This window comes from Oncorhynchus keta, chromosome 14, assembly GCF_023373465.1.
Source record: "Oncorhynchus keta strain PuntledgeMale-10-30-2019 chromosome 14, Oket_V2, whole genome shotgun sequence".
Taxonomy (NCBI): domain Eukaryota; kingdom Metazoa; phylum Chordata; class Actinopteri; order Salmoniformes; family Salmonidae; genus Oncorhynchus; species Oncorhynchus keta.
In genome coordinates, this window is record NC_068434.1 from 6,280,083 (window position 1) to 6,294,307 (window position 14,225).

A 14,225-nucleotide genomic window follows, 5' to 3' on the forward strand; every position below is an offset into this window, starting at 1 on the left:
GTTGTAAGGCTACGCAGTGTTTGTTTACATTTACTTTCCTTGTAAACATTGGAGTCAAACAAGCGTATATTTTAGGTTCCGGTGGGGTATGATAGATTTATACATTTTTACAATTTTTTAATTTCACCTTTATTTAACCAGGTAGGCTAGTTGAGAACAAGTTCTCATTTGCAACTGCGACCTGGCCAAGATAAAGCATAGCAGTGTGAACAGACAACACAGAGTTACACATGGAGTAAACAATGGGAAGATGACCTGAGAAATGTATAAGTTATATTTTTCAAGAATCAAAATTGGTACATTTCATTAATGGATGAAGCAAATTCAGAGTGCCCCTTTAATCTATACAGAAATCATTATGTATATGACGATATTTATTCAAAACATCCATTTATTTACATAGAACAAAATGACAACATCAGTATCTTTAGACTTTGAAACAAGATTGAAACATTGGTGTAAATTGCGAGGGTTTGAGGTGTTCCATTGTCCAACAGGATTATTAGGCTGGGCCCTGAGGAATTTCAACACACGCATGAGCAAACGTAAACACGAAGATAGAATGAACAAAAAGTTACAGTTTAATTCAGTTGCTAGGATACCTGAGGAGAGAGCACCATTAGGCCTATAGACACCCATTCTACTTGGTTTGTTGATTGACCATTATTCAATTTTATTTAACTAGGCAAGTCAGTTATGAACAAATTCTTATTTACAATGACGGCCTAAAAATGGTGGGTTAACTCCCTTGTTCCGGGGGCAGAACGACAGATTTTTACCCTGTTTAGCTCAGCGATTCGATCTAGCAACCTTTCGGTTACTGGCCCCACGCTCTAACCACTAGGCTACCCTGCCTCTAACCACTAGGCTACCCTGCCTCTAACCACTAGGCTACCCTGCCTCTAACCACTAGGCTACCCTGCCTCTAACCACTAGGCTACCCTGCCTCTAACCACTAGGCTACCCTGCCTCTCACCACTAGGCTACCCTGCCTCTAACCACTAGGTTACCTGCCGTCCCTGGTAGTAAGAAAAGGCTAGTTGGAAATATGAATTGACCATATCTTGGTCAAAGCACTGAGTAAAGACTATACTTCCACTGCCGAAAGCTTTTGACTTGTTGTACACACAACGTGATTTACAATTTAGAATGATCTCAGTATGTAGGCAGGTAACTATTCAGAAAGGGAGGGTCTGACATTACATGACTACATGACCAAAATGACGTGGACACCTGCTCGTCGAACATCTCATTCCAAAATCATAGGCATTAATATGGAGTTGGTCCCCCCTTTGCTGCTATAACAGCCTCCACTCTTCTGGGAAGGCTTTCCACTAGATGTTGGAACATTGCTGCTATAACAGCCTCCACTCTTCTGGGAAGGCTTTCCTCTAGATGATGGAACATTGCTGCTATAACAGCCTCCACTCTTCTGGGAATGCTTTCCACTAGATGTTGGAACATTGCTGCTATAACAGCCTCCACTCTTCTGGGAAGGCTTTCCACTAGATGTTGGAACATTGCTGCTATAACAGTCTCCACTCTTCTGGGAAGGCTTTCCACTAGATGTTGGAACATTGCTGCTATAACAGCCTCCACTCTTCTGGAAAGGCTTTCCACTAGATGTTGGAACATTGCTGCTATAACAGCCTCCACTCTTCTGGAAAGGCTTTCCACTAGATGATGGAACATTGCTTTGGGGACTTGCTTCCATTCATCCACAAGAGCATTAGTGAGGTCAGGCACTGATGTTGGGCGATTAGGCCTGGCTCGCAGTCAGCGTTCCGATTCATCCCAAATGTGTTCGATGGGGTTGAGGCCAGGGCTCTGTGCAGGCCAGTCAAGTTCTTCCACACCGACAAACCATTTCTGTATGGACTTCGCGTTGTGCACGAGGGTCATTGTCATGCTGAAACAGGAAAGGTCTTTCCCCAAACTGTTGTCACAAATTTGGAAACAAAGAAATCGTCTAGAATGTCATTGTATGCTGTAGCATTAAGATCTCCCTCCACTGGAACTAAGGGACCCGAACCATGAAAAACAACCCCAGACCATTTTTCCCCCTCCACCAAACTTTACAGTTGGCACTATGCATTTGGGCAGGTAGCGTTCTCCTGGCATCCGCCAAACCCAGATTCATCCATCGGACTGGCACATGTTGAAGCTTGATTTATCACTTCAGAGAATGCGTTTCCACTGCTCCAATGGCAGCGAGCTTTACACCACTCCAACCGACGCTTGGCAATGTGTGTGGTGATCTTAGGCTTGTGTGCGGTTGCTTGCCCATGAAAATCCATTTCATGAAGCTCCTGACGAACAGTTATTGTGCTGGCGTTGCTTCCAGAGGCAGTTTGGAACTCAGTAGTGAGTGTTGTTATAACCAAGATTTTTACACGCTAGGCGCTTTGGGGGTCCCGTTCTGTGAACTTGTGTGGCCTACCACTTCGCGGCTGAGCCGTTGCTGCTCCTAGACGTTTCCACTTCACAATAACAGCTGACTGGGGAAGCTCTAGCAGGGCAGAAATTTGACAAACTGACGTGTTGGAAAGGTGGTTCCTATGACAGTACCAAGGTTGAAAGTCGCTGAGCGCTTTTTATTTATTTTATTTAACTCGGTAAGTCAGTTAATAAGAACAATGGCGGCCTACCCTGCCAAACTCTAACCCAAACAACGCTGGGCCAATTGTACTTCACCCTATGGTACTCTCAATCATGGCCGGTTATGATACAGCCTGGAATCGAACCAGGGTCTGTAGTGACACCTCGAGCACTGAGATGCAGTGCCTTAGACTTCTGCATCCACTAGGGAGCCTCTTCAGTAAGACCATTCTATTGCCAATGTTTGTTTATGGAGATTGCGTGGCTGTGTGCTCGATTTTATACACCTGTCAGCAACATGTGGCTGAAATAGCCGAATCCACTCATTTGAAGGCGTGTCCACATACTTTTATAAATATAGTGTAGCTAGTATTTAGCCAAAGCTGGCAGTCTTATAACAGCATTACCTACTACATTTTCAAGATGGCTCGAGCTCAGTGCTAATGCTAAGGGATAGCTCTGGCTGGGAACCCAGTACCGCTAAGGGCTAGCTCTGGCTGGGAACCCAGTACCACTAAGGGCTAGCTCTGGCTGGGAACCCAGTACCGCTAAGGGATAGCTCTGGCTGGGAACCCAGTACCACTAAGGGCTAGCTCTGGCTGGGAACCCAGTACCGCGAATGGCTAGCTCTGGCTGGGAACCCAGTACCGCTAAGGGCTAGCTCTGGCTGGGAACCCAGTACCGCTAACGGCTAGCTCTGGCTGGGAACCCAGTACCGCTAATGGCTAGCTCTGGCTGGGAACCCAGTACCGCTAAGGGCTAGTTCTGGCTGGGAACCCAGTACCGCTAACGGCTAGCTCTGGCTGGGAACCCAGTACCGCTAAGGGCTAGCTCTGGCTGGGAACCCAGTACCGCTAATGGCTAGCTCTGGCTGGGAACCCAGCATTGCTAAGGGCTAGCTCTGGCTGGGAACCCAGTACCGCTAACGGCTAGCTCTGGCCGGGAACCCAGTACCGCTAACGACTAGCTCTGGCTGGGAACCCAGCGGAAGCGGTACCCACCCTGGGTCGTCCTGGAGGTGAAGGCGTGTCCGTGAGGGAAGGTCTGAGTCCTGATCGTACAGTGTTCCCTAATTGAAGTCCTGAAAGACGAGTCACTACTGCTCTCTCCTGCCTCTGTGTCCTCCATGCTCACCACAGCGGCACCTGTGGTCCTGGATGTCTGCAGTCCAGAGAACGCTCCGAACATCAGTATTCTCTCTGGGTCATTATCCTGGGTAAGAGGTGTTTGAACTGTGCTGTGGTTCAGGACGGTGTTGCAGCGCTCGCTGACATCCCGTAGGATGTCTTCCACACACCCAGGGGGCGATGTGTCGTCACAAGTGTCTTCCAGACGCTGCCTCTTACATGGGAGTGTTGACATGGGGGGTTCGTCACAGGGGGATGTTGAGGGTTGTCGAAAACATGATGGTTCCCTCACCATCATCAGCTTCTGAGAGAGAGAGAGAGAGAGAGAGAGAGAGAGAGAGAGAGAGAGAGAAAGAGGTACTATAGTTTTATGTAGTTGAGTTATTATCTGATGTGTTTATTTATGTGAATGTGTGTGTGCGCGCGTGTGTGTGTGTTTCCAGTATCCTGACTTACATCCAGGACAGAGGCTAGGTGTTTAGCTCTGGTGGCCAGTTCTCTGAGGTGGACATTGCGTTGCAGCAGAGCGTTAATCTCCTCCTGCCTCCTGCTCACAGTCAGGTGAAGCTGGGGAAAGACAAGAGGACAGAATCTGTAACTGAAGCGATGAAAGAGTTTTACGTACATCAAACCTGGCGACAGGGAGTTTGACAGCGAAGAAGAACTTTGCAGAAATAAAAAGGTAATACTCGCTGTTGACTACTAAGAGCAGCAAAGAGGTAACTATTTTTCATTTGAACATCTGTTGTGTATACATGACAGCACACCCATTGAGTCTACATCGCGACACATGGCAATCAACCGCAGATTCAGATAAACTTCTTCCTGCACGCCTTGTCACACAAGGGCTGCCTGCCTGCCTGTCTGTCTGTCTGTCTGTCTGTCTGTCTGTCTGTCTGTCTGTCTGTCTGTCTGTCTGTCTGTCTGTCTGTCTGTCTGTCTGTCTGTCTGTCTGTCTGTCTGTCTCTATGTCTCTATGTCTCTATGTCTCTATGTCTGTACCTGGCTGTTGGTCTCCAGTGTGTGTCCCAGGACCCTGGTGTGGTGCTGAGCAATGCCCCTCCAGAGTAACCCATCCTGGGCCTGATGCTGTCCGAGGCCTGGGTCTGAGGAAGGGTAGCACTGCTGGTCCTTGTCCTCTGGACAGGGCTCCCGCTGGGGGGTGAGAGGAGGGATGATACATCCTTGGAAGGCCACCAGATCAGCTGGAGACAGACTGCGCTCCAATGTGGCTGGAGAGTCTACATGGGAGAATGGGAGAGGGGATGAATCTAATACATGGGAGAATGGGAGAGGGGATTAATCTAATACATGGGAGAATGGGAGAGGGGATTAATCTAATACATGGGAGAGGGGATTAATCTAATACATGGGAGAATGAGAGAGGGGATTAATCTAATACATGGGAGAATGGGAGAGGGGATTAATCTAATACATGGGAGAGGGGATTAATCTAATACATGGGAGAATGGGAGAGGGGATTAATCTAATACATGGGAGAATGAGAGAGGGGATTAATCTAATACATGGGAGAATGGGAGAGGGATTAATCTAATACATGGGAGAGGGGATTAATCTAATACATGGGAGAATGGGAGAGGGGATTAATATAATACATGGGAGAATGGGAGAGGGGATTAATCTAATACATGGGAGAGGGATTAATATAATACATGGGAGAGGGGATTAATATAATACATGGAAGAATGGGAGGGGATTAATATAATACATGGGAGAGGGATTAATATAATACATGGGAGAGGGGATTAATATAACACATGGGAGAATGGGAGAGGGATTAATATAATACATGGGAGAATGGGAGAGGGGATTAATACAATACATGGAAGAATGGGAGAGGGGATTAATATAATACATGGGAGAATGGGAGAGGGGATTAATATAATACATGGGAGAGGGGATTAATATAATACATGGGAGAATGGGAGAGGGGATTAATATAATACATGGGAGAATGGGAGAGGGGATTAATCTAATACATGGGAGAATGGGAGAGGGGATTAATCTAATACATGGGAGAATGGGAGAGGGGATTAATCTAATACATGGGAGAATGGGAGAGGGGATTAATCTAATACATGGGAGAATGGGAGAGGGGATTAATCTAATACATGGGAGGGGATTAATCTAATACATGGGAGAATGGGGAGAATGGGAGAGGGATTAATCTAATACATGGGAGAGGGATTAATCTAATACATGGGAGAATGGGAGAGGGGATTAATCTAATACATGGGAGAATGGGAGAGGGATTAATCTAATACATGGGAGAGGGGATTAATCTAATACATGGGAGAATGGGAGAGGGGATTAATATAACACATGGGAGAATGGGAGAGGGATTAATATAATACATGGGAGAGGAGATTAATATAATACATGGAAGAATGGGAGAGGGGATTAATATAATACATGGGAGATGGGGATTAATATAATACATGGAAGAATGGGAGAGGGGATTAATATAATACATGGGAGAGGGGATTAATATAATACATGGGAGAATGGGAGAGGGGATTAATATAATACATGGGAGAATGGGGAGGGGATTAATATAATACATGGGAGAATGGGAGAGGGATTAATATAATAATATGGGAGAGGGGGAAATGGGACATGGGAGAGGGGATTAATATAATACATGGGAGAGGGGATTAATATAATACATGGGAGAATGGGAGAGGGGATTAATATAATACATGGGAGAATGGGAGAGGGGATTAATATAATACATGGGAGAGGGATTAATCTAATACATGGAAGAATGGGAGAGGGGATTAATATAACACATGGAAGAATGGGAGAGGGGATTAATCTAATACATGGGAGAATGAGAGAGGGGATTAATCTAATACATGGGAGAATGGGAGAGGGATTAATCTAATACATGGGAGAGGGATTAATATAACACATGGGAGAATGGGAGAGGGGATTAATATAATACATGGGAGAATGGGAGAGGGGATTAATATAATACATGGGAGAATGGGAGAGGGGATTAATCTAATACATGGGAGAATGGGAGAGGGATTAATACAATACATGGGAGAGGGGATTAATATAACCCATGGGAGAGGGGATTAATCTAATACATGGGAGAGGGGATTAATATAACACATGGGAGAATGGGAGAGGGGATTAATCTAATACATGGGAGAATGGGAGAGGGGATTAATATAATACATGGGAGAGGGATTACTATAACCCATGGGAGAGGGGATTAATCTAATACATGGGAGAGGGGATTAATATAACACATGGGAGAATGGGAGAGGGGATTAATCTAATACATGGGCTGGGATTAATATAACACATGGGAGAATGGGAGAGGAGATTACTATAACCCATGGGAGAGGGGATTAATCTAATACATGGGAGAGGGGATTAATATAACACATGGGAGAATGGGGAGAGGGATTAATCTAATACATGGGAGAGGGATTAATATAACACATGGGAGAATGGGAGAGGAGATTAATATAATACATGGGAGAGGGGATTACTATAACCCATGGGAGAGGGGATTAATCTAATACATGGGAGAGGGATTAATATAACACATGGGAGAATGGGAGAGGAGATTAATATAATACATGGGAGAGGAGATTAATATAATACATGGGAGAGGGATTAATCTAATACATGGGAGAGGGGATTAATATAATACATGGGAGAGGGGATTAATATAATACATGGGAGAGGGGATTAATATAATACATGGGAGAGGGGATTAATATAATACATGGGAGAATGGGAGAGGAGATTAATCTAATACATGGGAGAGGGAATTAATCTAATACATGGGAGAATGGGAGAGGGATTAATCTAATACATGGGAGAGGGAATTAATCTAATACATGGGAGAGGGGATTAATCTAATACATGGGAGAGGGATTAATCTAATACATGGGAGAATGGGAGAGGGATTAATCTAATACATGGGAGAATGGAGAGGGGATTAATCTAATATATGGGAGAGGGATTAATATAATACATGGGAGAATGAGAGAGGGGATTAATCTAATACATGGGAGAGGGGATTAATCTAATAAATGGGTGAGGGGTTAATCTAATACATGGAGAGGGGATTAATCTAATACATGGGAGAGGGATTAATCTAATAAATGGGAGAGGAGATTAATCTAATAAATGGGTGAGAGGGATTAATCTAATAAATGGGTGAGGGGATTAATCTAATACATGGGAGAATGAGAGAGGAGATTAATCTAATAAATGGGAGAGGGAATTAATATAATACATGGGAGAGGGGATTAATCTAATACATGGGAGAGGGGATTAATCTAATACATGGGAGAATGAGAGAGGAGATTAATCTAATAAATGGGAGAGGGAATTAATATAATACATGGGAGAGGAGATTAATATAATACATGGGAGAGGGGATTAATATAATACATGGGAGAGGAGATTAATCTAATACATGGGAGAGGGAATTAATATAATACATGGGAGAATGAGAGAGGAGATTAATCTAATACATGGGAGAATGGGAGAGGGGATTAATCTAATACATGGGAGAATGGGAGAGGAGATTAATCTAATACATGGGAGAGGGAATTAATATAATACATGGGAGAGGGGATTAATATAATACATGGGAGAGGGGATGAATCTAATACATGGGAGAGGAGATTAATCTAATACATGGGAGAGGAGATTAATATAATACATGGGAGAGGAGATTAATCTAATACATGGGAGAGGGAATTAATCTAATACATGGGAGAATGGGAGAGGGATTAATCTAATACATGGGAGGGAATTAATCTAATACATGGGAGAGGGGATTAATCTAATACATGGGAGAGGGGATTAATCTAATACATGGGAGAATGGGAGAGGGGATTAATCTAATACATGGGAGAATGGGAGAGGGGATTAATCTAATACATGGGAGAGGGATTAATATAATACATGGGAGAATGAGAGAGGGATTAATCTAATACATGGGAGAATGGGAGAGGGGATTAATCTAATACATGGGAGAATGGGAGAGGGGATTAATCTAATACATGGGAGAGGGGATTAATATAATACATGGGAGAGGGGATTAATATAATACATGGAAGAATGGGAGAGGGGATTAATATAATACATGGGAGAGGGGATTAATATAATACATGGGAGAGGGGATTAATATAACACATGGGAGAATGGGAGAGGGGATTAATATAATACATGGGAGAATGGGAGAGGGGATTAATACAATACATGGAAGAATGGGAGAGGGGATTAATATAATACATGGGAGAGGGGATTAATATAATACATGGGAGAATGGGAGAGGGGATTAATATAATACATGGGAGAATGGGAGAGGGGATTAATATAATACATGGGAGAATGGGAGAGGGGATTAATCTAATACATGGGAGAATGGGAGAGGGGATTAATCTAATACATGGGAGAATGGGAGAGGGGATTAATCTAATACATGGGAGAATGGGAGAGGGGATTAATCTAATACATGGGAGAATGGGAGAGGGGATTAATCTAATACATGGGAGAGGGGATTAATCTAATACATGGGAGAGGGGATGAATCTAATACATGGGAGAGGGGATTAATCTAATACATGGGAGAATGGGAGAGGGGATTAATCTAATACATGGGAGAATGGGAGAGGGGATTAATCTAATACATGGGAGAATGGGAGAGGGGATTAATATAATACATGGGAGAATGGGAGAGGGGATTAATCTAATACATGGGAGAGGGGATTAATATAATACATGGGAGAGGGGATGAATCTAATACATGGGAGAGGAGATTAATCTAATACATGGGAGAGGGGATTAATATAATACATGGGAGAGGGGATTAATATAATACATGGGAGAATGGGAGAGGGGATTAATATAATACATGGGAGAATGGGAGAGGGGATTAATATAATACATGGGAGAATGGGAGAGGGGATTAATATAATACATGGGAGAATGGGAGAGGGGATTAATATAATACATGGGAGAGGGGATTAATATAATACATGGGAGAATGGGAGAGGGGATTAATATAATACATGGGAGAATGGGAGAGGGGATTAATATAATACATGGGAGAGGGGATTAATCTAATACATGGAAGAATGGGAGAGGGGATTAATATAACACATGGAAGAATGGGAGAGGGGATTAATCTAATACATGGGAGAATGGGAGAGGGGATTAATATAATACATGGGAGAATGAGAGAGGGGATTAATCTAATACATGGGAGAGGGGATTAATATAACACATGGGAGAATGGGAGAGGGGATTAATATAATACATGGGAGAATGGGGAGGGGATTAATATAATACATGGGAGAATGGGAGGGGATTAATCTAATACATGGGAGAATGGGAGAGGGGATTAATACAATACATGGGAGAGGGGATTAATATAACCCATGGGAGAGGGGATTAATCTAATACATGGGAGAGGGATTAATATAACACATGGGAGAATGGGAGAGGGGATTAATCTAATACATGGGAGAATGGGAGAGGGGATTAATATAATACATGGGAGAGGGGATTACTATAACCCATGGGAGAGGGGATTAATCTAATACATGGGAGAGGGGATTAATATAACACATGGGAGAATGGGAGAGGGGATTAATCTAATACATGGGAGAGGGGATTAATATAACACATGGGAGAATGGGAGAGGAGATTACTATAACCCATGGGAGAGGGGATTAATCTAATACATGGGAGAGGGATTAATATAACACATGGGAGAATGGGAGAGGGGATTAATCTAATACATGGGAGAGGGGATTAATATAACACATGGGAGAATGGGAGAGGAGATTAATATAATACATGGGAGAGGGGATTACTATAACCCATGGGAGAGGGGATTAATCTAATACATGGGAGAGGGGATTAATATAACACATGGGAGAATGGGAGAGGGGATTAATCTAATACATGGGAGAGGGGTTTAATATAACACATGGGAGAATGGGAGAGGAGATTAATATAATACATGGGAGAGGAGATTAATCTAATACATGGGAGAGGGGATGAATCTAATACATGGGAGAGGGGATTAATATAATACATGGGAGAGGGGATTACTATAACCCATGGGAGAGGGGATTAATCTAATACATGGGAGAGGGGATTAATATAACACATGGGAGAATGGGAGAGGAGATTAATCTAATACATGGGAGAGGGAATTAATCTAATACATGGGAGAATGGGAGAGGGGATTAATCTAATACATGGGAGAGGGAATTAATCTAATACATGGGAGGGGATTAATCTAATACATGGGAGAGGGGATTAATCTAATACATGGGAGAATGGGGAGAGGGGATTAATCTAATACATGGGAGAATGAGAGAGGGATTAATCTAATATATGGGAGAGGGGATTAATATAATACATGGGAGAATGAGAGAGGGGATTAATCTAATACATGGGAGAGGGGATTAATCTAATAAATGGGTGAGGGGATTAATCTAATACATGGGAGAGGGGATTAATCTAATACATGGGAGAGGGGATTAATCTAATAAATGGGAGAGGAGATTAATCTAATAAATGGGTGAGGGATTAATCTAATAAATGGGTGAGGGATTAATCTAATACATGGGAGAATGGGAGAGGGGATTAATCTAATAAATGGGAGAATGAGAGAGGAGATTAATCTAATAAATGGGAGAGGGAATTAATATAATACATGGGAGAGGGGATTAATCTAATACATGGGAGAGGGATTAATCTAATACATGGGAGAATGAGAGAGGAGATTAATCTAATAAATGGGAGAGGGAATTAATATAATACATGGGAGAGGAGATTAATATAATACATGGGAGAGGAGATTAATATAATACATGGGAGAGGAGATTAATATAATACATGGGAGAGGAGATTAATATAATACATGGGAGAGGGGATGAATCTAATACATGGGAGAGGGGATGAATCTAATACATGGGAGAGGAGATTAATCTAATACATGGGAGAGGAGATTAATATAATACATGGGAGAGGGGATTAATATAATACATGGGAGAGGAGATTAATCTAATACATGGGAGAGGAGATTAATATAATACATGGGAGAGGGGATTAATATAATACATGGGAGAATGGGAGAGGAGATTAATCTAATACATGGGAGAGGGAATTAATATAATACATGGGAGAATGGGAGAGGGATTAATCTAATACATGGGAGAGGGAATTAATCTAATACATGGAGAGGGGATTAATCTAATACATGGGAGAGGGATTAATCTAATACATGGGAGAATGGGAGAGGGGATTAATCTAATACATGGGAGAATGAGAGAGGGGATTAATCTAATATATGGGAGAGGGGATTAATATAATACATGGGAGAATGAGAGAGGGGATGAATCTAATACATGGGAGAGGGGATGAATCTAATACATGGGAGAGGGGATGAATCTAATACATGGGAGAGGGGATTAATCTAATACATGGGAGAGGGGATTAATCTAATACATGGGAGAGGAGATTAATCTAATAAATGGGTGAGGGGATTAATCTAATATATGGGTGAGGGATTAATCTAATACATGGGAGAATGAGAGAGGAGATTAATCTAATAAATGGGAGAGGGAATTAATATAATACATGGGAGAGGGGATTAATCTAATACATGGGAGAGGGGATTAATCTAATACATGGGAGAATGAGAGAGGAGATTAATCTAATAAATGGGAGAGGGAATTAATATAATACATGGGAGAGGGATTAATATAATACATGGGAGAGGGGATTAATATAATACATGGGAGAGGGATTAATATAACACATGGGAGAGGGGATTAATCTAATACATGGGAGAATGGGAGAGGGGATTAATCTAATACATGGGAGAATGAGAGAGGGGATTAATCTAATATATGGGAGAGGGGATTAATATAATACATGGGAGAATGAGGGGATTAATCTAATACATGGGAGAGGGATTAATCTAATAAATGGGAGAGGGATTAATCTAATAAATGGGTGAGGGATTAATCTAATAAATGGGAGAATGAGAGAGGAGATTAATCTAATAAATGGGAGAGGGAATTAATATAATACATGGGAGAGGGGATTAATATAATACATGGGAGAATGAGAGAGGAGATTAATCTAATAAATGGGAGAGGGAATTAATATAATACATGGGAGAGGGATTAATATAATACATGGGAGAGGGGATTAATATAATACATGGGAGAGGGGATTAATATAATACATGGGAGAGGAGATTAATCTAATACATGGGAGAGGAGATTAATATAATACATGGGAGAGGGGATTAATATAATACATGGGAGAGGGGATTAATATAATACATGGGAGAGGAGATTAATATAATACATGGGAGAGGAGATTAATATAATACATGGGAGAGGAGATTAATCTAATAAATGGGAGAGGGAATTAATATAATACATGGGAGAGGGGATTAATATAATACATGGGAGGCGATTAATCTAATACATGGGAGAGGGATTAATATAATACATGGGAGAGGGGATTAATATAACACATGGGAGAATGGGAGAGGAGATTAATCTAATACATGGGAGAGGGAATTAATCTAATACATGGGAGAATGGGAGAGGGGATTAATCTAATACACGGGGAGAATTAATCTAATACATGGGAGAGGGGATTAATCTAATACATGGGAGAGGGATTAATCTAATACATGGGAGAATGGGAGAGGGGATTAATCTAATACATGGGAGAATGAGAGAGGGGATTAATCTAATATATGGGAGAGGGGATTAATATAATACATGGGAGAATGAGAGGGGATTAATCTAATACATGGGAGAGGGGATTAATCTAATAAATGGGTGAGGGGATTAATCTAATACATGGGAGAGGGGATTAATCTAATACATGGGAGAATGAGAGAGGGGATTAATCTAATACATGGGAGAGGGATTAATCTAATAAATGGGTGAGGGGTTAATCTAATACATGGGAGAGGGGATTAATCTAATACATGGGAGAGGGGATTAATCTAATAAATGGGAGAGGAGATTAATCTAATAAATGGGTGAGGGATTAATCTAATAAATGGGAGAGGGAATTAATATAATACATGGGAGGGGATTAATATAATACATGGGAGAGGGAATTAATATAATACATGGGAGAGGGGATTAATATAATATGGGAGAGGGGATTAATATAATACATGGGAGAGGGGATTAATATAACACATGGGAGAATGGGAGAGGGGATGAATCTAATACATGGGAGAGGGGATTAATATAATACATGGGAGAATGGAGAGGAGATTAATCTAATAAATGGGAGAGGGAATTAATATAATACATGGGAGAGGGGATTAATATAATACATGGGAGAGGGGATTAATATAATACATGGGAGAGGAATTAATTAATATAACACATGGGAGAAGAGGGAGATTAATCTAATACATGGGAGAGGGAATTAATCTAATACATGGGAGAAT

General features: G+C 41.8%; 1 protein-coding gene across 1 annotated transcript in view; it reads right to left on the reverse strand.

The window, feature by feature from the left end:
• Window positions 1-373: 373 nt before the first annotated feature.
• The window catches only part of LOC118380278 (multicilin), an 18,863-nt gene continuing 5,011 nt past the window's right edge, over window positions 374-14,225 (reverse strand). The window contains exons 5-7 of the mRNA XM_052460922.1: window positions 4,728-4,966; window positions 4,182-4,292; window positions 374-4,029 (exon numbers count right to left, since the gene is read on the reverse strand). Of these exons, the coding sequence (XP_052316882.1) occupies window positions 3,562-4,029; window positions 4,182-4,292; window positions 4,728-4,966 (818 nt within the window). The 3' untranslated portion in view covers window positions 374-3,561. The remainder of the gene's footprint in view (window positions 4,030-4,181; window positions 4,293-4,727; window positions 4,967-14,225) is intronic.